The sequence below is a fragment of the Melozone crissalis genome, unplaced genomic scaffold (genome assembly GCF_028551555.1).
Source record: "Melozone crissalis strain CALT ecotype California unplaced genomic scaffold, PUWL_Pcris_2 ptg000017l_1, whole genome shotgun sequence".
Lineage (NCBI taxonomy): Eukaryota > Metazoa > Chordata > Aves > Passeriformes > Passerellidae > Melozone > Melozone crissalis.
Genome location: NW_026535795.1, coordinates 8,441,242 through 8,465,783, shown reverse-complemented (window position 1 = coordinate 8,465,783; position 24,542 = coordinate 8,441,242). Strand labels below are relative to the sequence as shown.

Sequence of the window (24,542 nt, the reverse complement as noted above, 5' to 3'; positions counted from 1 at the left end):
GAGTTTCAGACAAGTTATTACTCGCCTCATTGAATAGTTAGTTTTACAAAAATAATTGCCTAAAAGTAGTTTCTCTCATGCCACTGGGCAGGTATACCCAAGGCTCCACAGATAAGCCAGGAAAACTCTGTTTTCTATTTGTGATTTTCCACTACTTTTTGAAGCTTTATTTTTTTCTGTGATATTCAATGCTTTATTGTCTCCACTTCATCCTGGTATGGTAGAGCTGAAGTAGTTTCTGGATGCTTAATTTTGCTTATGTAATTGCTTTATGTTACAGTGTATTGATGATGCAAATGTTTTACAAAATGAGGCCCTGCAAGCACACACACACACCTGAAAATGAGTTTTTTCCTGGTCAGATCAGAGTTTCATGTTCTGCCCTTTACTCACCATGACATGTGAGGAGAAAGCAGAAAACTGAGGGGAATAAACTCTAATTTCATACATATACATATACATACACACACACATATACATATATATACATATATATAAATACATATATACATATACATATATATACATATACATATATATATTTTTTTTTTTTTTTATATATATATATATTTGTGTCTTTAGCCCTTGTGATTCTTAGGAGAAGGAGTAAAAAATGTAGTTCTTCAAAGTGGAAAGAGGTGCCTAAATAGTGACAGTTGTCATGAGCTGGACTCTGCAGCCCTTGGTTTGGGAAGCTCTGATTCTGGAAGCAGGTTTTTTTTGCAGTTATTTTACATGAAGGGCCCTAATTCTGCAGCTGGAGCTGCTGGAGTGGTTTTCTGCAGTCACATGCAGCCCTTGCATGCCTGGGGGATCTGAATAGGAAGAGGTGTGATGAAATTAAAAAGCTTGTGAATGTCAAAGAAGAATGTGGAAGCTGAAAGGGATTATTTATGTACTTTTGTATGTATGCATAACATACAATTTTATATTTCAAATCACTGTAGGCTGTAAGCTCATAGTGTTTCTTTGTCAATGTATCCTGTGTGGTACTTGCTTGTTCACAGTAAGAAAGCTGAGTAATTTTATGCTTTGGAAAATAATATCTTTGCTAGGGTTATTCCACTTAGCAAATAGACCCAACAGATCCAAAAAAGGCATTGTGAAAAATTCTCCTTTCTCATTTTGACTTAGAATAAGTGAAATACTGTTGCTGTAATGAATTTTAAAAGACCCAATGACCCCAGCCAATGTCATGATGTGTTCCTGCTCGGGCTGCCAGGCTGAAGCTCTGTGGTGTGAGCCCCATCATGAGCTCACTGGAGTTTCCAAGCTGAGTGTGTGTGATTTCAGAGTGAATGGTGAAGGTGCCTTGTCCTGGGTGGTTTTATGGGCACTGAATCCCCTCTCCTGTGGGCTGCTCAGCCACAAAATGCTGCTGCTCCCTCTGCTCTGTCTTCCTTCAGTCTCTCCCATTTTAATTGCAGGAAAGGCAGGGGAATCCCAGCCCAGCTCATGCCTCTTTTTCATCTCAGTCTGCTGTGTCTGCACAGGGAATCAGGAAAACAGCACCTGGGGAAGGCAGTAATGAATTCCTGCTCGAAGGAGTAAAAACATTTATTTATATGAAGACACCCTACTTTTAATTTTTTTTTTTAAATGAACAGGTCTGAGCCAAAAAAGAAATACTGTATTTAAAGAAAAAAAAAAAAGAAATAATATATTTATAATATATTTAAATAAAAATCAATGAAAAGCAGACTGGAATAGCAGGTGATGAAGCCTGGTGAAGCAAGTCAATGCTTCTGGAAATTCAGGACTTCCAGGGAAACAAGGCATGCAATTATTTGTGCTGGTTCCAAGCACTGAAAAATCTTAAGGCTGACTTTCCTTCCAAAAAAGAAAGGGGGAAAAAAAAAGTTAATGTGGCTCAAAAAATTAATGAGACAGGAATTTTCATCTGTTTTTCACTGTCTGGTCTGTGGGTTAGAGCAAGACAGAAAACTTCCAGTGAAAGTAAAATTTTGATAAAAATGACTGTCTCATTTAAAGAAAAAAAAAAAAAAGACAAAACACAGAAACCATGTGGGGAAAGATTTTAAATCTAATGGAAGACTTTGGTTATTTTTAAACAATAGTGGTTTCAGAAGTGTGAAAGAATTGGTCTATTTTGTTGGTTTTTCTCAGTTATTTTTCTTAAACTTGTTTAGAATTAACACATAAAAAAAAAAAAGAGGCATTTGACAATCTCACTGTTAACCCAAGCTGGTTTTTTCTTTATCTATAATGTAATTTTTTCTTGTTTCTCTTGGTTTCATCCTCATCCTGAGATAACACGTGCTGGAGGCTCTGTTATGTGTGCTACAGCCACACTGAGGACTCCTCTTTCTTTTGTGTCTGGAACAGGCTGGGCAATGATAAATCCAGACAAGAACTGCTGCTTTTATTGTGCAGTTCCATGGGTAAAAAGCAGCTCTCAGGAACTCAAACAGCCCAAGGCATGTGCCCTGCAGGTCACCTTGGAAGGATATCTTGTCAGCCTTGGACATGAGCATTAATGCCAGCCCAGGGTGAGCTTGGTGCCTGTCCAGGCTTTTTCTGCCTGCATCTCTCAGATGTGCTTGTGGCTGAACCAAGGCTCATTATAAAAGAGAAAACAGGGTCGTGGCTTTCACCTGCTGAAGCATTTGTGAGTTTTTGAAATGGAACAAAGAAGCTATTATGGATGGAGAGAGGAACGGCCAAACAGTGTGGGGAGGAATGTACTGACAGAGGAAATGAAATTACTTTCCTCTGCTTTTGAAATGTGTGGATGGAAGTGGCCAAAATCTTCAGTGTGGGAGATTCCCTATGATTATACCATGTGGAAGGTGGCTGCAAGATAATACTGCTTTCTTTGCTTATGAATGATTCCTTTCTTTTTGTACTGGAGCAAAGTAAAATTGGGAGCAGAATTTTGCTACCAAAAGTCCTGGCAAGGCTGCCTAAGCTACTATGCTTCCCATGGAGTTAAAACAGTAGAAGTTTTAATTCCCAATGAAAATTAATGAGGCATAGCAGGTGCTTTTGAAAATTTTATCCATATGGGGAAAAAAATTAATCTTGTATTTCCTAGGCATGAATTAAACCCAAACTTTTTAGGAGTGGGATGGGTTTTGTTTGTTTTCTCTGAATCAGAGTGAGAAGGCCATCTTCAGATTTTTCTGCATGTGATTCACTTCTGAAATAAAGTGGGGCTGTCATCCTTTTAGTGATGAGTACCACTGGAATCATCAAGTATTTCTTAGCAATCTGCACCATTTTTTTGGAGGGTAGAAAGATGAAAGCGGTTGATCAACTAATTAAAACCAGATAAAGTCAGAGAAGCAATACAAAAATGTGACTCTTGCAATTCTGCTGCAATCTCAGTCTCTACTCCTCCCCTTCCCAGCAGAGCTGAAAGCAGAGGACTTGGCTTGTTCCACTCCTGCCTAGGGCTCTGTGCTGGCATATGCAGATGTTTAGGAAGATCTGGTGGTTTAAGCTTGTACTTGGCCTCCATCCAGATACAAGTAAAAATTCTTGAGAAGATCATTGCATGGGATTGATGCAGGGAGCATGATTTCTGAGAAACTTTGCAATTTCTCACTGCCTTGAAGTACTTGTCCTTTCCACTGTAGGCTCTGGCAGATTTCCCCCAAGGGGAGGAATTTTACCTTTTCACCTGCAGGGCTCCCCCTCTTCAGTTCCCTCACTGATGGCAGATGTAGATCTCATTCTCCTTTTTCCCACACCCATGCCAGCTTTCTCCCCTTAGTGTCTTTTCCTCCTGAGTGTCCTTTCTGTTGCTCAGATGCCCTCCAGCAGACTGCTGTCATTTTGGGGAAATGCCCTGCTCTTCCTTGCACATATTCCCTCTGAAATCTCTCAATCCTTGGCCATTGAGTTTACCTGGTACATCATACTACCCAGATGTCTTATTTGCTGAAAATGCCCTGAAAGCTCTCCTTTGAACTTTTTTTATCATTCAGGCACATTTTGAAGCCAGAATTCTGTTTTTTCACCCCAGAACTGGAGTGGAGATGAGTGAGAAGTGCAGATTCCCAGGCAGAAGCCCACTGCCTCCTTGGGGAGGATGGAAATGCCCTGAACTGCCTTTAGTGTCCTGTGGGCTGATGTTAATAACAAGTGGGAGCAGGCTGAGAGAGGATTGAGGTTCTGCCTGAGCAGCAGAGCCCCAGGCTGTGGAAGGAGACTCCTTGATCTGTGTTGGTTCCTTCTGCCTTGCCAGCTGTGCTGGGCAGAGCTGTGGTGAGGTTCCATCTGCCCACAGTGCCATTTTTGGTTTCCTCTTCCACCCTCTCAGAATATGATCCATGGAGTTCTCATCACCTTGGAGGCTCAGTCTGCACACCTGATGCCTTGAGAGGCTACCTAGAGTTAAAGGAATAAGTAGAGATTTATTAAAAGGCCTTCACAGGATACTCCTTGGGCAGTACAAGAGCCTGGCCACAGCTCCACCCAAGGTAGGCAATGGGTCACAAATTTTCACACTTTTGTAAGTGTTGGTCCATTTCAATATTGGGGTTAATTGTCCAGTTCCAGCTGCAGGTGATGCAGTCCCAGATTGCTCTCCTCAGTTTGCTGTTGTTGGCACTTTTTGGGCCTGAAACTGCAATGGTGTCCTTAGTTCTCAGGCTGAAAAGGGATTGTTTGGTGTGACTGAACTGTGAGGAGAACTTGCTAACACTCTATTTGAAGTTCAGAGTTATGTACTAATGCAGTGCAGAATCTGGAAAATATGAAAGCTAAAACTTAAGGCATCACACCAGGTCCCTCCATGGCATTGGACACCCATTTGTGAGGACTTTGCTGGAGAGAGATTGGATCACTCAGGAGTTCTGTCTTCAGCACACATTTGACTGCCTTGCCTTGGGGTCTGGAATCACTGCCTTCAAAACATCACTGTAAAAGAATAGGGGATTTGCCAGTTGCCCCAACACCTCCATCAAAAATCTGAAACCTTAAATTGTTTAATCTGGCTTTCCTAGCTTCATAATGACTGAAAAGAAAGAAAAAAAACCCCGTATATTTCTATTTTTCCTTCCTAAACATTAGAAAAAAGTTTCTGTTTTTGGCAGAGATTTTGTGGGCTAACTTTCAGGGTGAAATACTGGGGTTTGAGTAGGGGATTCTAATGGAAAAGCTGAGCAACAAATTCACACAAGGTTCTTCTTAATTACAGAAGCCAAAAGCTCTTCCAGATGTCTGTCAGCCCTGCATGCTAGATGCTGCCATCACTGGTTTTAATAAAAGCTCATATTCAGCAAAACTTTATTACTGATTTACTGTACACTGCTTAAGCCAGAAAATGTTTTTTCTCTAAAAAGAAAACAAAGACCTGATATTTTCATCAGTTGCACTCTAGCATGTCATTTACTGTGTTAAATACCAGCCCTGTTCCATTATTTGACTGTTTTCTGTAGCTTGCCATCATTAAAAGTGGAATTTCAGAAACTCTTGTCAAGAAGTCCATAGGCAAGAAATGCACGTGAATAAATCAGTAAATGGTGCGTGCAAAACAGGCAAAGCCACTAACAGCACTCAGACGTGACAGGCACAGCCAGGCAGGCAGCTCTCTGAAAAGTTACCTGTTTGTACATGCAGCTAATGCAGACTCTGAACTAAAATGAGAGCTGAAAAAACAGGAAAATACGATGTGACTTGGTGAATGCAAAAGTGAACAGAACAAAACCAGTAGAAGAACCATCAGGCAGAGGGTAGCTAATGAAATCTCTGAACAATGATGTAATTAAAGGGCATTAATCACTATAAAAGATCATTTCCCTTTAAACATCTGCTCCTGTTCACTTGGCAACAGCCTGGGCAGTGTCATGAATGATGGGGGTTTGGATTGTGCTGAAGGGTATGTGTTATCTGAGAAACAAGGTGGAACAGCCCCAGCTTGACAGGATCTGGGGCAGCAGTGCTTCCCCTTGGTTCAGGGATAGCACTGAGGAAGGGGAAAAGAAATGAGATGGTGCCTCAGAATGGGAAGGAAAAGCTTGTATAAAATGGAACCCCACCTTCTCAGCCGTGCAGACAAAATTTAATTGGGTGCTAGTGGATTTGAATAAACGAATTCCTTAAATCTTCTGGGAAAACACCCCTGCCCACCCTGCTGTTTTCAGGGAGCATTAGGAGCCATAGCTCATACCTTGTTCTGCCCCACTGAGAACCACCACAAAATTCTCCCTGAGCCCTTTCTCTGTGGCAGCCTGGCTGTGCCAGCAAGAGAGTGCTGGCTTTTCTGGAGAAAAAGCTCTGGCACAAGTTCAGTGTGCAGAGGAAGGGTTGTGACCATCCCTTACTGCCCTGCAGTGCTTTGGTACGGATGGAGCAGAACGTCCTGCAGTGCTGAGTGAAGCCTCATGAGCTGTGTTCTGAGTTGAGTGAGGAGTCATGGATTGTTGTTTCAGCTCTGGACTGTGTCCCTTGAGTAGGATTTTTTGCACCTGGGGATTATTTTGTTGTATCTTTGCACACCTCTGCCTCCTTGCTGCATTTCCACGCCATTGGTGGCATGGGCATTGGCTCTGGGCAGAGTTGGTGGCCCTGTGCTTCTGCATTTTCAGCTTGTCTGCATCTAAGGCAGGGATGGGGAGCCAGCTGTGCTCCTCTTACAAGGACACATCTGAAGGTGGAACCCTTTGAGACCCTCTAGCAGCAAAGATGCAGCTGCAGAGCAAGGCTGATTTTTATGCTGCTCTGGTTTCCTTAGCGGATCTGAAGCAGGTAGCACTTGGGGACAAAGGGATGACACAAGTGTTGGATCCTGAGAATTTCTACCACACTGGTAATTTTTAAGGTCTCCTTCATGGCACATACTTGGGAAGCCTTTTCCAGCCTCAGGAATTGAGGCTGTGTTGGTGATGAGATACACACTTGGATTTCCAAGGGAGGCAGATCCCAGATCCCACCTCAAAAGAGGATTGGGATTGTACATGGTTATGCCTCTTCATTTCAGCCTATTTTTGGTAGTTCTATGAATTCACAGAGGGTTCATGTTTTTTGTTGGGTTGTTGGGTTTTGTTGTTGTTGTTTTTTGTTGGGTTTTTTGTGTGTGTTTGTTTTTTTGGGGTTTTTTTTGTGTTTTTTGTTGTTTTTTTTTTTTTTGTCTGGGCAGCTGTCAGGTGAGAAAGCAAAAATGAATTTAGCTTTGGTTTTACTGTTTAGTTACAGATGAAATTATCTGGTTTGTGCTTGTTCTTAACAATACTTGTCCTCCCTCACAGGCTTTATAAAAGGGATTGGGGAGGTTCAGATAAAAAGGATGTGGTTTTCTGTTCCACAAAGCTGGTAAAGCCATACAGGGGTATTTAAACACAAAATCAAAACAAACCTCTTGGCTTCTCCCAGAACACATAGATTGGTATTGCAGCAGCCTGATGATTTCAGCTTTGTGTGCTGCTCTCTGTTGCTCTGGGATGTTTTAGGTGTGCTGTGCGTTGAGAGCAGCCAGGTGCTGCCTGCCCAGTCCAGCCCAGGGAAGTGCCAGCCTGGAGCAGGGATGTGCCAGCTGCCTTGGCAGCCACACTCAGTGATGAGGGGAGGGAGCCTGAGCCAGCTCAGCCAGGATCCACTCACCACCACCTTCCCTCTCCCCCATCAGCTCCTGCTCTGCCCAAGAGCACAGTTATGCTTTCCCCTAACAGCCCTAATTCCACCCAGTGATTTCAGGGAGCTGAGCTGAGGTTGTGCTCTGTGTGGCCACAGAAAGCAAAGAACAGCACAGAATCTTTGAGTTCTCTGTTCTGGGCTTGAACCAAAAGCTGCAGGTTTAGTCTTGGAAAATCCAAATAGGTTTCCATTGCATTGTGTGTATTTACAAAGAAATAAAGACATTTAATTGAGAAATTTAGCTCCAAGTTTTCTTTGCCCAGTGGGTTCTTCAGTTCTAGATGCAGGCATTGGTTGCACAGGGAATGAGGAGAGATTATTACATTATGGGAGTAAATGTTTCAAGGAAACCTGCCCTGCATAAAAGGAGTTGTGCAGGTATCAAATGTACCAGACCTTATTGTACTCACCCCATTGTCTTCACCAAAACATAGGTGTGTAAATTTGTGCACTTAATGACATATTTTGTACCCATCCAAAATATCCAACACTTCCAAGGGAAGCAAGCAGGTCTGTAGCTGCAGTTAGGCACATGAATTGAAAATGGTGGTGTGTACAGGAATAGACATATTTATTTTATACATAAAGTCTGAAATAAGGATTTAGTCCTTGTTTCTGGGCTGTTCATGTAAAGCAGAGGTTGTAAGCTGTCATGGTGGTGTAGGTCATGTGCACACATGGAGAATTGTGTTTTTCTTCAGAGATGCAAGCCCTGGATGTTGTTAATTTGAAGTTTTTGGTTGCATCAGAGAAGGTTGCTGATGTGAAAGGGACTGTCCTTGTATCACTGCCACCTAATGGCCAGGACATTGTAGTGGGTTGCCTGGTTTAGGTGTCCCCTGGAAAACTGATCCTGTCACCAGTCCTGACTTTATTACCTTGTAAGACTTGATAATGATCTTAACTCAGCTTCATTTCAGCCTGTTACAGTCTGTTCTGCAGCCTCACTGGACACTGGGGTGTGTATTCTTGCTTTGATGGCATATGAGAGATCTGGAAGTTTGTTTTTGTGTGGCAAAATCCAGGCAGAAAGGGAAATCATTAATCAGATGGGTGTAATCTCCAAGGAAGCAAGTACTGCATTTTAATTCAGCATTTCCCTTTGATGAAAACTTTAGTGAATGTTATTATGTGGAATTTATATGAAGCCTGGGTTTAGGTAATCAGCTTTAATATTTATACTCTTAGGGAAAAAAAAAATTGAATCATTAGTAAGCATGCATAATTAATGAATAAATTGTATTTTTCCTTTGTTTTCCTTCAGGTATAAGGAAATGCTAGATCTAGTGATATCACCCAGCCTGACTGTAAATAGAGAGTGCCCTGACAGACTGAAGCTTAACCTTTCTCACATTTATGCCACGGCTCCAGATGACATAGAAGGTAGGCTGCTCTTCTGCTTGCTGTTTGCTGCTTTAACATAAAATAAATGAATATAGGTTACCAAAGGGAGCTGGCCACTGCAAGGCCTCTGCTTCTGGCACTTAGTTCTACAGTATAGTGAGCAACTGAGATTCTTGAGGGTTTGTTGGTTCTTTTTTGTATACTCACCAGTTGTGGTTGAATCCTTTAGTTCCACAATGGCTTGAATGCAAATGGAATAGAAATATTTCATATGTAAATATTTATCTGTGTATAGTTGGTGCCTGCATTTACACACATGCATGTGTAGATTTTTGTTCCATTGGAACAATTGCAGGTGTAAACTGTATTTTGTGTGCACCTGGTAGTTTTTGCTGGAGCCCTAGTGATGGTGTGAACTTGAGCCCTGGGCTTTGGTGGCTGTGCTGCTGCTGCTGATGTTAATGTGGGGGCTGTGGGGGCTCCCAGGCCCAGAAATGTACTGAGCAGCCTGAAAACCTCCTGCCAAAGCAGCTCTGTGCCCAGTTTGCATTGCTCTGAGACCACTGCTGCCATCCCCTAATGGTTTTAGCCCTGCTGGCCCCTGCTCTGGCGTTTCGCATTTGGCAGGTACCAGGGACAAATTCTTTCAGTGGTTGAGGCTCTGATGGAAATTTATCTGCTCTCCTCCTTCTCCCCCCCTGCCCCATCGTACTGTTCAAGTGAAGGAAACAGAAGAATGTTAAATCTGCTAAAAAAATTATTGGCAAGTGATGCAGCTGAACTAGTTCTTGCTAGTACAATCCCAGCTATTGTTTGCTGCGGTCAGGATCTGTCAGCCTTCCTGTTAGAGGGGAGGTAGGAAAAGGCACTGGCTATTATGTTTTAGGAGTATGTTTAACCCTTCATTTAGAGGCTCTTGGAAGGCCAGGAGATGTTTTGTTTGCATGTTTGCTCAGGCATTAGGAATTGCATGGTTAAATCACACCCATCGTGGCTGCCTATTTACAAAAGCAGCAGAAGGAATTACAGGAAACATCCTTTTAAATGGTCCTGTTTGCAGAAAAGATTACAGCTAGGAATGATTTTTAGGTACATCTATTTGTAAAAGTCTTGGTGCAGGAACTGTTTTTTGTTATGGGGTATAAATAAGAGCCAACAGAGGAGCACCACTTTGCCAGTGACAGCTCACGTTGATTTGTTTCTTATAGAAATATTATGGTGTTTTTTCTACAGAATGATCCCCTGTGCTACCAAGATTGTGCTCTTTCCCTTGAAAATACTTGTGGTTAATTTGAAGAACAGGAAAATACTTGTGTGTTTTACAATTCTCAGACTGACAGAGCTCTTCATGTAATAAATGCACACAAATTTGTGCTCTGTATTACACATAAAGTATTAAATTTAGCAAGCCTAGTCATGGTACTTAACTCATTTAGATGTCCATGTAGGTGTCTGGTCTGTTGTTTTCATGGGTGCTTGTCGTGAGGTGTGCAGTTATATCAATGTAATTTTCAATATAATAGAAATATTATATGTATAAAATATATAATTTGCACATTTTGCCTGTAGGATCAACTTTGCCTTTTCTTGTCAGTGACAGTAGCATATTGCATATTCACACACAGTAAATTCCTACTTGGAATACTTGGCAAACTTATTTACTCTGTACCAAAATAAAAATTTGATGCTGTGGTGTTTTTCAAAGAGAAAAGAAATGAGGCTTGTGCTCAAACTGTTTTGTTGGTTTTTTTGATGTAAAACCCATTAAGAATTAAAGAAATTAATTGTAAATGTCTATTTTTAAGTGCAGTTCTGTTTGGTAATGAGGGACAGACAGAAATGGTGTAATTCTTGTTTTCACAGTCTGAAAATCTAATTTTCTAAACTATTCTCTTTCAGGTAAGTCAAAGCTAATTTTTCATAGTGAGTTTGAAGGTGACTCAGGTAAGCCCAGTTTTGGTTTTAAACTCAGTCTTTTTTCTGTGGAGGTGTAAGTGAATAGATATGTGTGTATAATATTATCCTTTGTCAATAAAATGTGCATTTTTATAACACTGTCCTTTGTCAGTATTTTAAACTAAACCTCTCTGCCTGTTGCTTGGGAAATAGGTTGCTGTACCACATTTTATAGGTACAGAAAGCAAGGTAGGGTTGCAGGTGGGTTTTACTTTTCTGAGGCGTGGGAGGGTTGCAGGAGTTTGAAGAGTCTTTCTGGTTTTGTTTCTGTGAGTGCTTAGGGTAATCCTGTCAGTGATTAGACATGTAGGGGTTTCACCATTAATTACGCAAATTAACATTCTAAAAAAAGAATGATACCTAGTAATTAATATTTCAGCAAGTACTCATATTGATGCAATTTTTATTGAAATTTAGTCTAAAAAGTTACCAAATGATATGGCAGTGTTGTTAAAAATAGTTTGATGTAATCTCCGTGTTATAGCATAAAATGATCAAGCCATGTAAAATGTTGTGAAAAAGGGTTGTGTGTGAAAAACAAATTCAAGAGATTAAATCAGGAAGAACAAACATTTCAGATGAGAGCATGTTGGATCTTTTTGGTCATTCTGTCCATGTTTGCAGCACAAATTACCCAAACCCACAGAACTGTTTGCGTGCATTTAGAATTTATATGTACTTGCATATTTCATTAAATGAAAAATGGTGTAAATATTTAATTTGCCAGCTGACCAATGTCTGAACCATGGAGGTTGTGCTGGAGTTTGGTCACTGGAGGTGTCACTGGAGTTTGGTCACTGGAGGTGGCTGCAGAAGCCATGAGCAGTGAGTCTGGTGTGTGCATTGATGCACAGCAGACACAGAGGCTGAATCAGTTGTGGCTTGTCATTATTGATGATTGTGAGAGTGTTTTGGCATTTGTAGTGCTGGATTAATGACAGCTCCAGCCAGGAACCAAGGAGCAAAGTTTGGATGGCACTGTGGAGGCAACCTGCAAAATGTACATGGTGGTGTTTTGGTATGACATTTTCAGTGCAACTTGCAGGTTTTAATTTAGCTTTTTTTGTTTGTTTGTTTTTAGTTTTTAATTTGATAAATATAAATTTATCTCTGAATAAAGGTGGTAGCATATTTTTCTTTGGTAGTGTTACAGCACACAGTTGTTTGGTCCATTAGAATGCATCTTGCACATATAACTCGCATGATAGGTTTTCTACTGATGTAATTTTTGATTGCTGGTAGTTCAATAAAGTATGCTCTAGTTAACTCAAAAAATCAAAATTAAGGTGATTTATGATGTTGTATATTTAATATTTACTATTATTTGATATATTTTAATGGACATTAAAGAAAGTGAGTCATGGTCTAGGAGAATACCAAAAAAAGCAAAAGATCAAAATGTGCAGTGAGCTTAAATCACTTCAGCAATCATAGTATTGGCTTTTATAGCCTTTAGCATATGAGTCATTGCTTCAAAGCCCAGCTTCACAACTGATATCAGTCCCAAGAGAAAAAGAAACTGGTAATTCAATCAACTGGTATCACCCTCAATTAAAAACTAAATCTATATTTGTTACGAAGCACAGAATATCTTTCTTACCTACCTCAGCTTGGGAATATTAACTAAAAAATAAAAAGTCTTTTGATTCCTGTATATTTTTCTCAAACCAGCAGTGGTAAAAACAATTGTATCAGCTTGGCCACGGAGCAGAACACAATGAAAATCTAAGACCCTTTAATTTTGTTTTCCAGGCAGCAGCAAAGCAGCACCACAGTGTCCTCTCCATCTGTACACCACAAAGTGAGTGCTCGTGCCAAGTGCTGTAATTTAAAATCCCTGTTTTGCTGAACAGCCATTTTGTGCAGACTTCTGTCACCTTAAAAAACATCTGCCCTAAGCCCATCCACCTGTTCCCCCACACGTCTCTGGCACAGGGAAGGAGCTGGTTCTTAATCTGCTTGGATATGGAGTGAAATAAGGTTTGAGGTAGTGTGAACTGTGTTTTTGTGCCTCTGGGTATTCAAACCTTATCAGTTTGAATATTGTTATGTTTATGAGTAACCACAGAGGGGATGTGTCGAAATGTCTGAAGTTTCCCATCTCGCTTCTTCGGCAGACTCAAAAGGAAACATGAAAAATCAGTGTTGATTTTATTTTATTTTTTTTAACTTGCATGTATTTTGCACTGTCTTAAAGTCACCATGCATTTGGGTGGCTTAATCTGATAGTTCCTAAAACAAACTTCTGCCTCAGTCAGCTCAATTCCAATTCCCAAAATATTCAGCATCCTGTGTTGAACACTATTTTAGCAAGATGTCTAGAACTGTTCTGCTTGTGCTCTAGAAGACCATGTGCAGTAACTATTGCCTTAAACCCTTTTTTTTTCTTGTTCTGAATAGACATTATCCCCACATAGTGACAGTCCCGTCCTTCCCCACGATGGCAGCCTATGGACAGGCTCAGTACAGCACGGGAATCCAGCAGGCTGCTGCCTACACTGCCTATCCCCCTCCAGGGCAGCCCTACGGAATCCCCTCCTACAGTGAGTACCCCGCAGTCCTGCTGCCTCTGAGGGCATCGTCCTCCTGCTGCTGGCAAAACAGATTTGGGGTCTTTAAGTTTTACACTGAAGTGTCATTTGTGTCTCAGCAACGTTAGGCTTAGAGGAGAGTCTGACTTTTAAAATGTTTGGTTTCCTTTGAATGTTACCAGCTTTAAACCTATCAACTTATCATGTCATGGGTTATGTTTTTGCAAAGCAGGTAAGTTTGGAGCCAGTCAATTGTAGACTATGAGAAATTCAGGTTCACTGGAATGTGCCACTTAGGAGTAATAGCTCGTGAGTGTTCCCATGATTCACTGTCAAGACAAAGTACAGTAAATATGATATTTATGAAAACTACACTTAGATATTTATGAAAACTACACTTTGCCAACCTTGATTCTTCCTGAGGTTTCAATAACACAAGCTACTTCGAGAAAATTTCTGTGCATGTTATTACAGAAGAACCAAAATGCAGAGTAGAATAAGGCATGGGTGAGATGTTACAGAGTACCTTGGTTTTGGAAGACAGTTTGTGTTTAAATGGACACTTACTGGCTGTATGTGCAGTCAGCATTTCTAACCCCAGTCAGCTTTGTTCCCTGCTTTTCTGCACAGCCTTGCCAACAGCTGTGGGGAGACAGTGCTGGGCAGGAGCAGCTGGGGCAGCTAATTAAACCAGCACTCCTGACAGAGGAATGCCTGCTAAACCAAGCCTTAAGTGTCCTCAGGCTCTGCATGGGGATACCGAGCTCTTGAGGAAGCTGAAATTTCTTTCCACTCCTAAAGACCAAAGAGATGTTGCTCTTATTTAGGTGCAGCTCTTTAACAGAAAACTTTGGGCTTCCTCCTTCTGGCTGCTCCCATGAGAGCTGAGTCTGGCACCATTAAAATGGTTTCATAGTTTTGTTTCCACTCCTGTTTTCTCTTGTGCTCCTTAACACCTTTGTTTACTTGGCAAATACAGGATCTCTTCCCAAGAAGAAGTTTTTATACAGACAAAGCTTTTACTGAAGGGGAATTTCATGCAGCGCTGTGGAAGGCTGGGGAAGTGGCCTTGGCAGAGCCAAAGCTCTACCAGGATGATGAGAGGAATGTTCAGAGACCCTTTCTGGAGCTGTTTGTGTGTTTGCATCAGCTGGCTGACTTCCAAGGAAAACTCTGAGCAGTTGTCCTGTTAGAGCAGGTGAAAGCAGAGCCATTTGCTACTGCCTAGAGGCTTTAGGCCATACATGTGTCAGCCCCATATGCTGCTTATAAATCCTGTGGGTGACCTCTTAGCATCCTTGAGCACTGATTTCCCTCCCCCAGACTGTACACCCTCTCTAAGATACTCAGCACAGCATATGAAAAACTCCACCTGGCTGACAACCAAGAACAATGAAGCAGTATTGTTTTTAGGCACAAAAAATAAAACTCGGCCAGCTCCTAGACAAAACAGAACATTATGTGGAAATTAATTCGGTGCTAAGGTATTTTGCTGTCTGACAACAATTTTTAGGCTTCCAAAGAGGCCCATTTGCTGGAGATTAATTGAAACTGAGGTGGGCAGGTTGAGTGCTGGCCTGTGGAGTGCTGATGGAATAGAAAAGCAGGGGATGTTGGGGAGAGGGACTTCTCTGCACACTCCTTTCTGCCCCAGCAGTGATGAAGCCCCACACTTGCACCAGAATTTGTCCCTTCACTGTCCAAATAAACTTCCTGCCTTTCACAGTCATCTTGTGATGAGCTTGTGCTCAAACTGCATCACAGTTCTTCTCACCAAAAGCTATAATAAGTGATTTTTATTAGAGAAAACATTATGTGGGAGAGTTTACTCCCAACCTGAGCAAACACAGACTTGCTGCTTCTAGTCAAGGTAGAAATGAGCATGTTTGGGGAAAGGCACCTGAATTCAACTTGTCTACAAGTTCTAAAAGATGACGACAGCATGGAAAGTGTGTAAATCCAGTGTCCAAACATCAGCAAGGTCTTTTTTTAATCCCAGCACCCAGGGAGTATCCATTGGCCATCCTTTGTTGTGCAAATAGGATGCAAAGAAGGGAAGGATCACACCCAAAGGGTTCATAATGTGTTGCACCTTTGAGCTGTTTATTTTAATAATACAGCTGTACAATCTCAGCTGCATCTCAGAATAAAATATCAACTCCTTTCATTACCAGCAAGGGTTTCATCTTGCAATGTTTAATTCAGCTATTGCTGTTCCCCCTGTAAATTGTCAGTTTAATTGCCTAGTTTTAGAAATGAAAAGATTTTTGTGGCTTCAGGGCTTACCTGTTGTTCCTGAATTGTTTGTTATATCCAACTGAATAGATGATAACCCCCCTGTAGGACTTGCCAATAAATGTTTTGATACCAAAGCTGAAAATACAATGCAAGTAAAAAACAACTCTTTTGAGAACAGAAATCTTGAGGTTATTTTGCTGAAGGTCCTGTTCCATTGTCAATCATTGCTTGCATCTGATAACTCTTCAGGAAGTTTATGTGTCAGTTTCTTCAATTCTACAATAGGAGTTTCTTCAATTCTTTAACCAAACTGTATCTTCAGAAATTGCTTTTGAGAACAGTATTATTCATGGTTGTTTACCCATCTTAGCAAAAGTTCTTTTGGTTGTAGATACAGGATGTAGCTGCCTCAAGTAAATTAATAAATCACAAATAAATTTAGGATTAATTTGTTTGGCTGCTAGGAGACCTGTTTGAGTAATGCAAATAATTAAAACACACACACACACATATATATCTATATCTCTATATATTATATTATATTATATTATATTATATTGTATTGTATTATATTAATGCATAATATAACTGATATATATATCACATATACATATTAGATAGATATATCTCTAATATGTGTATGTGTGTGAAATAAAGTGTAAAAAAAGAGAGCTTACTAGGTTAAAATCCAGCTGAAAAATCGTTAATGTACCTCATGGTGCATGCTGAAGACACCTGTGTTGGATGTGGCACCAAAAAAAAAAAAAGAAAAAGGAGTCCTGTGGGTTTGGGGTTTTTGGTCACCTGCTTTTTGTCCATGTTTCCATGCCAAGCACTCATGTTTTGCTCTTGGCTCCCCAAGGCATTAAGACCGAGGACAGCCTGAGCCACTCTCCAGGGCAGAGCGGCTTCCTCAGCTACGGCTCCGGCTTCAGCGCGCCCGCGGCGGGGCAGGCGCCCTACACCTACCAGATGCACGGTGAGTGAGCATCACCTGGGCACCCACAGGGCCACCTGGGCACCCACAGGGTCACCTGGGCACTCACGGGGTCACCTGGGCATCCACAGGGCCACCTGGGGCATCACAGGGTCACCTGGTGTAAGAGCCAAAAGGAGGGATGCAGGACTCCAGGCAGCTCTCCAAAATGCAGTTTATTGTATCCAAGATGTCACAGCAGTCCAGGGCCGTGGGTGACAGAGCTGTGCCCACAGCTGTCAGCTCCAGCTGCAGACAGGCCTGGAGACCCTTCAGTTTTGGTTACATTGCATTATATACTTTTCTTTTGGTTACAATACATTATATACTTTTCTTTGCTGAGCATCTTAATACAGTAGAACCAATCTATACCTTAACTATTATCTATAGCCTGTCATAACTACTATAATTACCATATCCATGTTACTATTCTCCAATCACTAAAAGTACATTACAGTTGAAGCTAGAAGTTGTTTTTCAGTTTTCTTGCAGTGGAGAATTCTGAGACCTTTTTTCTACTTGCAACATTTGCTGGCTTGTTTGCCTGTGCTCTTTTTCTGCTTGGTAAAAACATCTTGTTTGGGGTGGTTTATCCTTTGCTCCAAGCCATAAAAACCCCTTCTAACTAACACACCCTTTGCCTCCTTGGTTAGCCAGTAAGACAGGCTCAGCAATTCTTTTCTTCTATATCAAAACTTGCTTCCATCTCTATTCCTTCATTAGACTCTTCATTTAAAAATCTTTCTGCTAAGCATACATATCTGTGAGACTTCTTGTCAAACTTTCATTCTTCCCAACAACCCGGGACACTCAGAGCCCTGTGCTGGACCCATCCTCCTCCTGCAGCTGCTGTGGAAATCTTCTAGGTGCAGGCAGTCAGCACAGGGAAGGAGGTAAAGTCTCTGCTTGATCTGTTTTGCTCATCAAGGCATTGATTTCTGGCTGAGGGACTGGATTTAACAGTCTAATGACCTAGCAGAATTCCACCTATGATCAATATAAGCTTTGTCTTTCTGCAGAAACTGTGTTTTCTTTCTCTTGATTAGTTCTGTGACTGCATACCTGGGATTGTTGTGTTGGTGTGAGTTCCTGCATTCTGATGGAAGCAAAACAAAGGTGGTTTTACACTTCATGCAAACAGTCCTGTCAGTATTATGCTTCTCTCTGCCTTATGCTGACCTGAACAAACTGCTCTGTGCTTAAACTGCTGCATATTCTCCCTACTAGTATTTATTTAACAGCCTGATACTTTGATACTAAGAAAAATGAGAGTGACTCTGCTTGAGGAGAGTCTGCACACGAGGATAAAGCTCTGTGTTGGCTTTGTGCATCCCTCTGAGATTTTCCAAGGGTTGGAAAACCAAAGAGGAATTGCATGGCTTTCCCAAACTCTTGCAGAAGCTGTGGAAGGGGAGAGACATCAAGTCTTTCGCTTTGCTTTTTTTTGATATTGTTGAGGACTTTATGCAAAAAGCCCTTTTGTGACATTGTACTTAGCTGTTCCATTGCAAAACTGTCTTTTAATTCTTTTCAATCCTGAAAGTGGATGATGAGCATACACATCCACTTTTCTTTTAAGTCTGAGACCAACTAAAATGAAAAGAGAGAAAACAAGGTAAAATCCATTTTATTCCAGATATTATCTAAGAAAGCTGAAGACTAAGAGTTGACCCTTGGCTGAGCCTTCACCTGCTAGTTTTGTTAGAGCACATTATCACTAAGGTGGTTTTTGGGGCTTGAATACCTCATAGTACATGCTGAAGACACCTGTGTTGGATGTGGCACCAAAAAAAAGAAAAGAAAAAAGAAATAGAAGGCCTATGGGTTTGGGTTTTTGGTCACCTGGACTTCTGCCTACTTCTGATCCTACTTCCACATATGTTCTCTTGAGAAGACAGACTCTTGACTTTATTTGGACTGAGGTTTTTAAGATATCCCCATTTTCAAGCGGTTTAGGCGAGCAAATTTTGTGCATCAGCACTTGAAAATGTTCCACTTGCAAGCAGCAGTGACATCCATGAGTTGTACCAAGACAGGCTGAGGAGAGCTTTGTGTGTGAGCATGAATCTTTCCTATGGCCATGTTGTGATATTAGGAAAAATTACTTCTCTTCACATATTTATTCCAGGGAGATCATTCCAGCCAGCTCAGTAAGCCTTTAACACCAAAGAAAACAGTTTCTGCAAGTGGCAGGTGCTTTCTCCAAGGCACAGGGAGCAGGAGTAAATGTGTCTTCCTGTAAACAAATATTTCCACCCTTCCTCTGCTGGCTTGTGAGAGGAGCAGTGTGAAGCTGCCTGGCTGCGTGATTTATTTACCTTGCTGAGTGCTAGTGAAAGGTTTGAGTGAGGAGAAGGAGCCTTCCTGTGCTGAGTGCTGCTGAGGAATGTGCTCAGGGCTTTCCCACGCCACAGCACTTGGGGGTGGGGAGGTGACCCCTGCCTGTGCCACCAGCCCCAGGGCCACTAGGCTTTGCTGCTGATGGGCTAAAACAGCTCAAAAGGACAAACTTTTATCAATATATTTTTATTAAAAAGTCCAGTGCGGCTTTAAGAGTCAAGTTTCTAACTCCCAGTTCAATGACAAAATGTTTTTTGCATCATGGAGGAAGAGAAATTGTGAAGAGGATGATGGTCAGGGGCTCAGCAAGAAAAGGTACCTCCAACTGCTGCTCAGTGTTCTATTATCAAGTGCAAGGAAAAACATTTATTTTTTAAGCTGTTCTCTGCTAGTATTTAAAGAGTTAATAGCTCAGGTACAGAAGTGAAATAAGTTGGTATTGTTTGCCCCCAGTGAGGACCAAATCCCAAAGCAACATAATGATCTCATTTGTGGGTGAGGGTGGGTGGTCAGATTGCTCAGCCCTCGTGATTCCTCCTCACTGTCCCCTTAAATAGGAGTTACAGCAGCAAATGAGTGCCCACTGTAGGTGTTACACCACTCACCAAGGAACAGACAACCTCTTGGGTGACACATTTTTGTCTCACAGGCTCTAGGACAAACGCTGTCCTTGGTTGGTGCTGGTTTGTTCCCTCTGGTGTTTGTTTGGCAGCAGCACTGGCAGGCTGTGAGCAGTAAATGGTACCTCTGAAGGCAGATTCTGCTCCCTGCTCAGGTCTGTTTGCTTGCAGTACAAACACAGGTGATGCAGGTGTAAAGGGGCAGCATTCAGCTTTTTGTCCTGATCTCCAGCTGTCAGTGGTATCCTGGTCCTTGAGCAAGAACAGGATCCACTAAAGAGCAAGAATGAAGGGGTAACTTCCTTTTGGTCAGTAAGTGGTAAAGAAAAAGAGCTATTTTACAGCCAGCCAGAAGGGGAAATCTATTTTCATACTTCCCTAGCATGAAACTAAATTGATTGTGGAAGAGTTTGTTAGCCAAATAACTAATGCAATGTGTCACACATATATACAAATATAGAAGATGAGAGTAACAAGTTCCATACTCATAAAAATGACACAGAACCATATTGCAAAGGTGCTGTGGATTGAAATAAAGATTTTAATTGCCAAGTAAGAGTGGCTATCATCAGGCTTCAAGTAACATTCAGACGGAATGTGGTATTCATATATTTGCTCTGAAGGAGTGACTTTTCCTCTGTTATATTCCTTTTTAACCTGTGTTGTGTACAGGGTTGTTTCATGTCATTATTACATTTAGAAAATTATTTGTTTCATAGTGAAGAGATCTGAAATATGCATGTGGCCAGTCTGGGGATGGCACTCACTTTGAGAGTCATGAATCTGGAGTGGAGGTAACAGCTTGCATTCGATTTTTGCCTTTAAAGTTTGTCATGCTGGGAAAGAAATGTTTCTTCAAGGTCCATTTCATTTCTTAATCAATCCTCATGTAAGTGTTCAATTATAGCACCAAATCACCAAACACCCTGGGCTTGATGTTAGAAATATATTTTTGCTTTTTTTACACATTTTTCTAAGTTTACATTTCCTGACAGTTTAGCCATTCAGTGATTTGCTCAGACTTCTGGTAAAATTATTATTCAATGATAGAAACTGAACATGAGACACAAAGATTATCTTCCAGTTCTGCCCCCAAAAACTTACAGTCTTAACTGGCCGCTGAGGAAACTGCTTGTTGCTGAGGGTGGGGGAGAAATCTGTGGAATATAAGAAACTTAGCATTTAGTGAGCTATGTAAAATACAAAGAGAAAATTGTGCCAGCACATTAGCTAGCCCAGAAACCCATCAGCTCGGCAGAGAGTGCAGTAACAGCCAGCTTATAGAGCATTTCCTGTGGTTGCAAGAGCATGTGCTACCCCTTGATTGCACATTAGGCCATCTCTTCTCAGCTTGTCATTAATTCCTAGACAATGCCTTGCTCTTCAGTTATAATTGCTGAAATGACAGCTGGCATGAAACTATGAGGTTGCACAACAGTTGAAGCTGTGGCCAAAGACCACTGTGGATGCTGTTGTTGGGCAGGAAAAGATTTGACTGCTTTTTGGGGTTTTTTTTAATATCCAAATCTATCTACCCACAAAATACTTTTTACGTTACAAAGGAAAAATCAGTTATGTAACTGGGATAACTTTCCTTTGCCAAGGAATTGCAGAATAGTGTTGAGCTTGGGACAGACATAAATTTGGGACCAAAGACCTATGCAGTGAAATTCTTTGCTACTGCTGAACATTTGTTTTCTTTGCAGAGCCCTTCTGATGAGCTGTGAAGTAGTGAATGAATAGAAATTAGCATTTCTTTTGTGCAACACTGATTTAAAATTGATTAATTATATATATATTGCTTATGTTTGTGGAATGAATTGTTCTCCTGGCCTGAGAACAAGTAAAATCTGAATAATTAATCAATTAAAATGCTTTCTTATGCTGAAAACATTTTGACCCTTGTTGATATCTGGATAATCTAGACAATTTTTTTTCCAAAAGATGCCAGAATTTCTTACAATTATGTGCCAATCTGTGTGTTAAAAACTCAATACGAGGTCATAAATACCAATTTGGTGTGAACAGTTACCTCTGCCTGCATGAGTGTTGCGAAGGAAGTCCATGTTTAGTTTTAAACTTGATTCTTCAAGTAGTTGGTGATGAAAATAGTGATGAAATTTCAATCTACACCTGAGAAACGTGGATCACACTTTGGCATCCAGATCGTGAATCCATGTGAAGTCCCAAAAATAAAGGAAAGGGAGAGCGTGTTCTCAGCAGCCTGTCACTCAGATGCCTTAGATTGATAAAATTAAACCTCAGTGGAAAAGGAGCAGCCTCTTTGAAAAGCCTCTACTGGACAGCTGGTTTGCATTACTGGCAGTCTCAGAGCGTGGCAGCGAAGTTGTGCTCCACGCCGTGGTGGGTTCAGCAGGGAGAGGCCTCTCTTCAGGAGGGGTCAGACCTCACTTCTTGCAGTGTAAATACAAGGCTCCTCAGAATAACAGCACAGTCTGCCTTTCAAAGATTTCTAAACACCAGGGGCTGACTGTGCTCCATTTACTTTGTTTTAAAAGGAGCTGACTTGCAGGAGAGGGGAAGTCCGTGGGAGAGGTGAAGGTGTTGACAGTGATGCACTGGAGGCTGCAAGAGCTGTGCTACTGCTGCCCAAGGGGAAAGCTCTGCTCTATCTCTTGCCATTTAATGGAAATTAAATATTAACTGGTACAGTCAAGGCAGGAATCTTCTCTGAGGCAGAGCTTTTATTTTGGAGGTGTTTTGTGTCTCCTTGAGAGTTTTGTGTGACTTTGTCGTCAGGCTTGCAGAGGTGGCACTGGGGAGATGGGAGCAGCTGTGGCAGAGAGAAGCAGTAAGGCAGGGGCAGTAGTAAAGGGACTGGATAAGGAAAATACAGAGAAAAGTTTGTGTTGAGAAAGGGGGAATCTACAGAGAAGAAAGAAGTGACATTTCCCTCACATGCTGCTTGACTGTCTTGGGAGCATTAGTGGAAGTCAGATAAACATCTCAAAATGTGGACTAATGTGCAAAATCAACACAGAAAACAGTCACAGAGATGTTTGGATGTTATAGAGACTTCTCTGTGGATTTTATTTTCATTGCTTCTGTAGGATATAAAAAAATCCAAAAACATAGGATAGTAACAGCTTGGGAAATCATGAACTTGGCCTTGATTATTCAGCTTACAGTGCAACTGGCAAAGAATATGCTAAAATGTTATGGAAGCTTCACTGAATAATTGATTCAGTGTACCTAATGATTTTGAAAATGTCTAGAAGGCAATGGAAGAGCTAGTGTAAAATTACATATAAAAACCTGTATCAAGAAACATCATACCTGCATAGTCAAGCATTTGAAAGTTAGGAAACATCAGATTCATGATGCTGTGCAGTTCTGGTACTGCTTTTGTTGTATCTCATCTCCAAGCACTGTGTGAGGTAATGCTGTGGTGGAAAACACAGAATTCAGCCATTTGATGAGAGACTGGGATGATGTGTGTGGACAAGTTCAGCCTGACCCTGCTTGAGTCAGCACAGGCTGTGCAGCTCAGGAGTTTCTGAACTGCTCTGCTGGCAGTGGATAACACTCTTGCTTGGGCCTTTTTATTTGTAATTTGGATGCCCCTTCTGTTTGTATTGGCAGGGTTTAAACACTGACATCTCTGCACTGCAGCACTGTGACCTCTGTGAGAATATGGGCACTGTGTGAAGAGGAGCCCACTGAATTATCACAGATAAAAAGAGGAAGATGAAAATTTGACTTAGGAAGTCTGTAACTGGCAGATTTAATTGATGCTGACAAGTCATTACCAGGACAAGGATCACTCTGCTGTTGTCAAGTATCTTACATTTTTCTCTGTTGTGGCTCTTCTCCTGGAGCCCTTGCATTTCTGAGGCTGGAAAAGCCTCAAGACCAATGTCTGGATCTGGAGTACTCAGTTGAGGCTTCCAGGGATCCCAAGTAACAGGTCAGAGTGGAGATGTGCTGATCCCTCCCTCTTTTTTACTGATATTTGAAGATTTATTTTGCTCAAGAGGAAGAGAATTGCTAAATACCAGCTGTGCTGACAGGACAAGCTTTTATCCCCAGTGGCATGACAGTAGATGTGACAGGGCTACTTAGATTTAAATGGTGACCTGGGAACTGGAGGTTCATGGCCACTAACGAGCCTAGGAGGAGGCAAATCCAGATTTCCTTTATCATGTCTTGTTATCCATCAGTGAAGGATTGGGTCCAGGATGAAACTGCAGCTGGAGGAATTTTTGTTCTTTGGTGTCCATGGAGTCACCCAAATGAAGCCAGTTTTGCTGGTTGGTTTTTTTCAACAAGAAAGAGTCTACATCCTTGCTGTAAGGATGTTCCCTTTTTGGCCCAAAACATTTCCTTGCGATTTTTTTTTGAAGACAGACCAGTGTGATTTCCTTCTATAGCTGTAGCATTGTTAGAAGTGGTTAAAAACACTTTCTCAGAGTACAGTAAAATCTTAACTGCTTTCCCATGGTTCAAATCCTGAGAGTAACTGTAAACCATCCCAGCACTTTCAACACCATTGTTGATCTGGATTGAGCTATACAAATGACCAAGCTCAAAAGGATGGTAAAAGCCAGGCTCTTAAAGCTGCTTTGGTCATCACTTATTAAAGCTCTTTGAGGCTCTCTGGGTTGAGTACTCCCAGGAGCAGGGGAAGAACTTTGACTCAGAAAAGCTGAGCTGTGAAATGTGCTTTATATCACCATGCAGAGTGCCCTCAAACACCTGGTCAGGCTGACAGGACTGCATGGGATTGTGGTGGGAGACAGATGGACTTATTTAGAATGGGTTTTGTATCTGAAAGTATCTGCAGGAGGTGTTCAAATGCATTTGGGAGCAATGTCCTTTACCAGACACTGCTGATGTCAAGTGGTGTAACACTGTAGAATAATACTTTTCATCCAGGTTAATGCAGTGTGCTCTTCTCTGCACTGTCTGAGCCCTTCC

The 24,542-nt window shown here is 41.4% G+C and overlaps 1 protein-coding gene across 2 annotated transcripts in view; it reads left to right on the top strand.

Annotated features, from left to right (window-relative positions):
* Positions 1 to 24,542, top strand: part of EYA2 (EYA transcriptional coactivator and phosphatase 2) — an 86,586-nt gene that overhangs the window by 27,897 nt on the left and 34,147 nt on the right. For both annotated transcript variants that reach the window (XM_054274510.1, XM_054274509.1), the window contains exons 2-5: positions 8,864 to 8,982; positions 12,652 to 12,700; positions 13,300 to 13,442; positions 16,531 to 16,647. In XM_054274510.1, coding sequence (XP_054130485.1) covers positions 8,874 to 8,982; positions 12,652 to 12,700; positions 13,300 to 13,442; positions 16,531 to 16,647 — 418 coding nt within the window. In that variant the 5' untranslated portion in view covers positions 8,864 to 8,873. The remainder of the gene's footprint in view (positions 1 to 8,863; positions 8,983 to 12,651; positions 12,701 to 13,299; positions 13,443 to 16,530; positions 16,648 to 24,542) is intronic.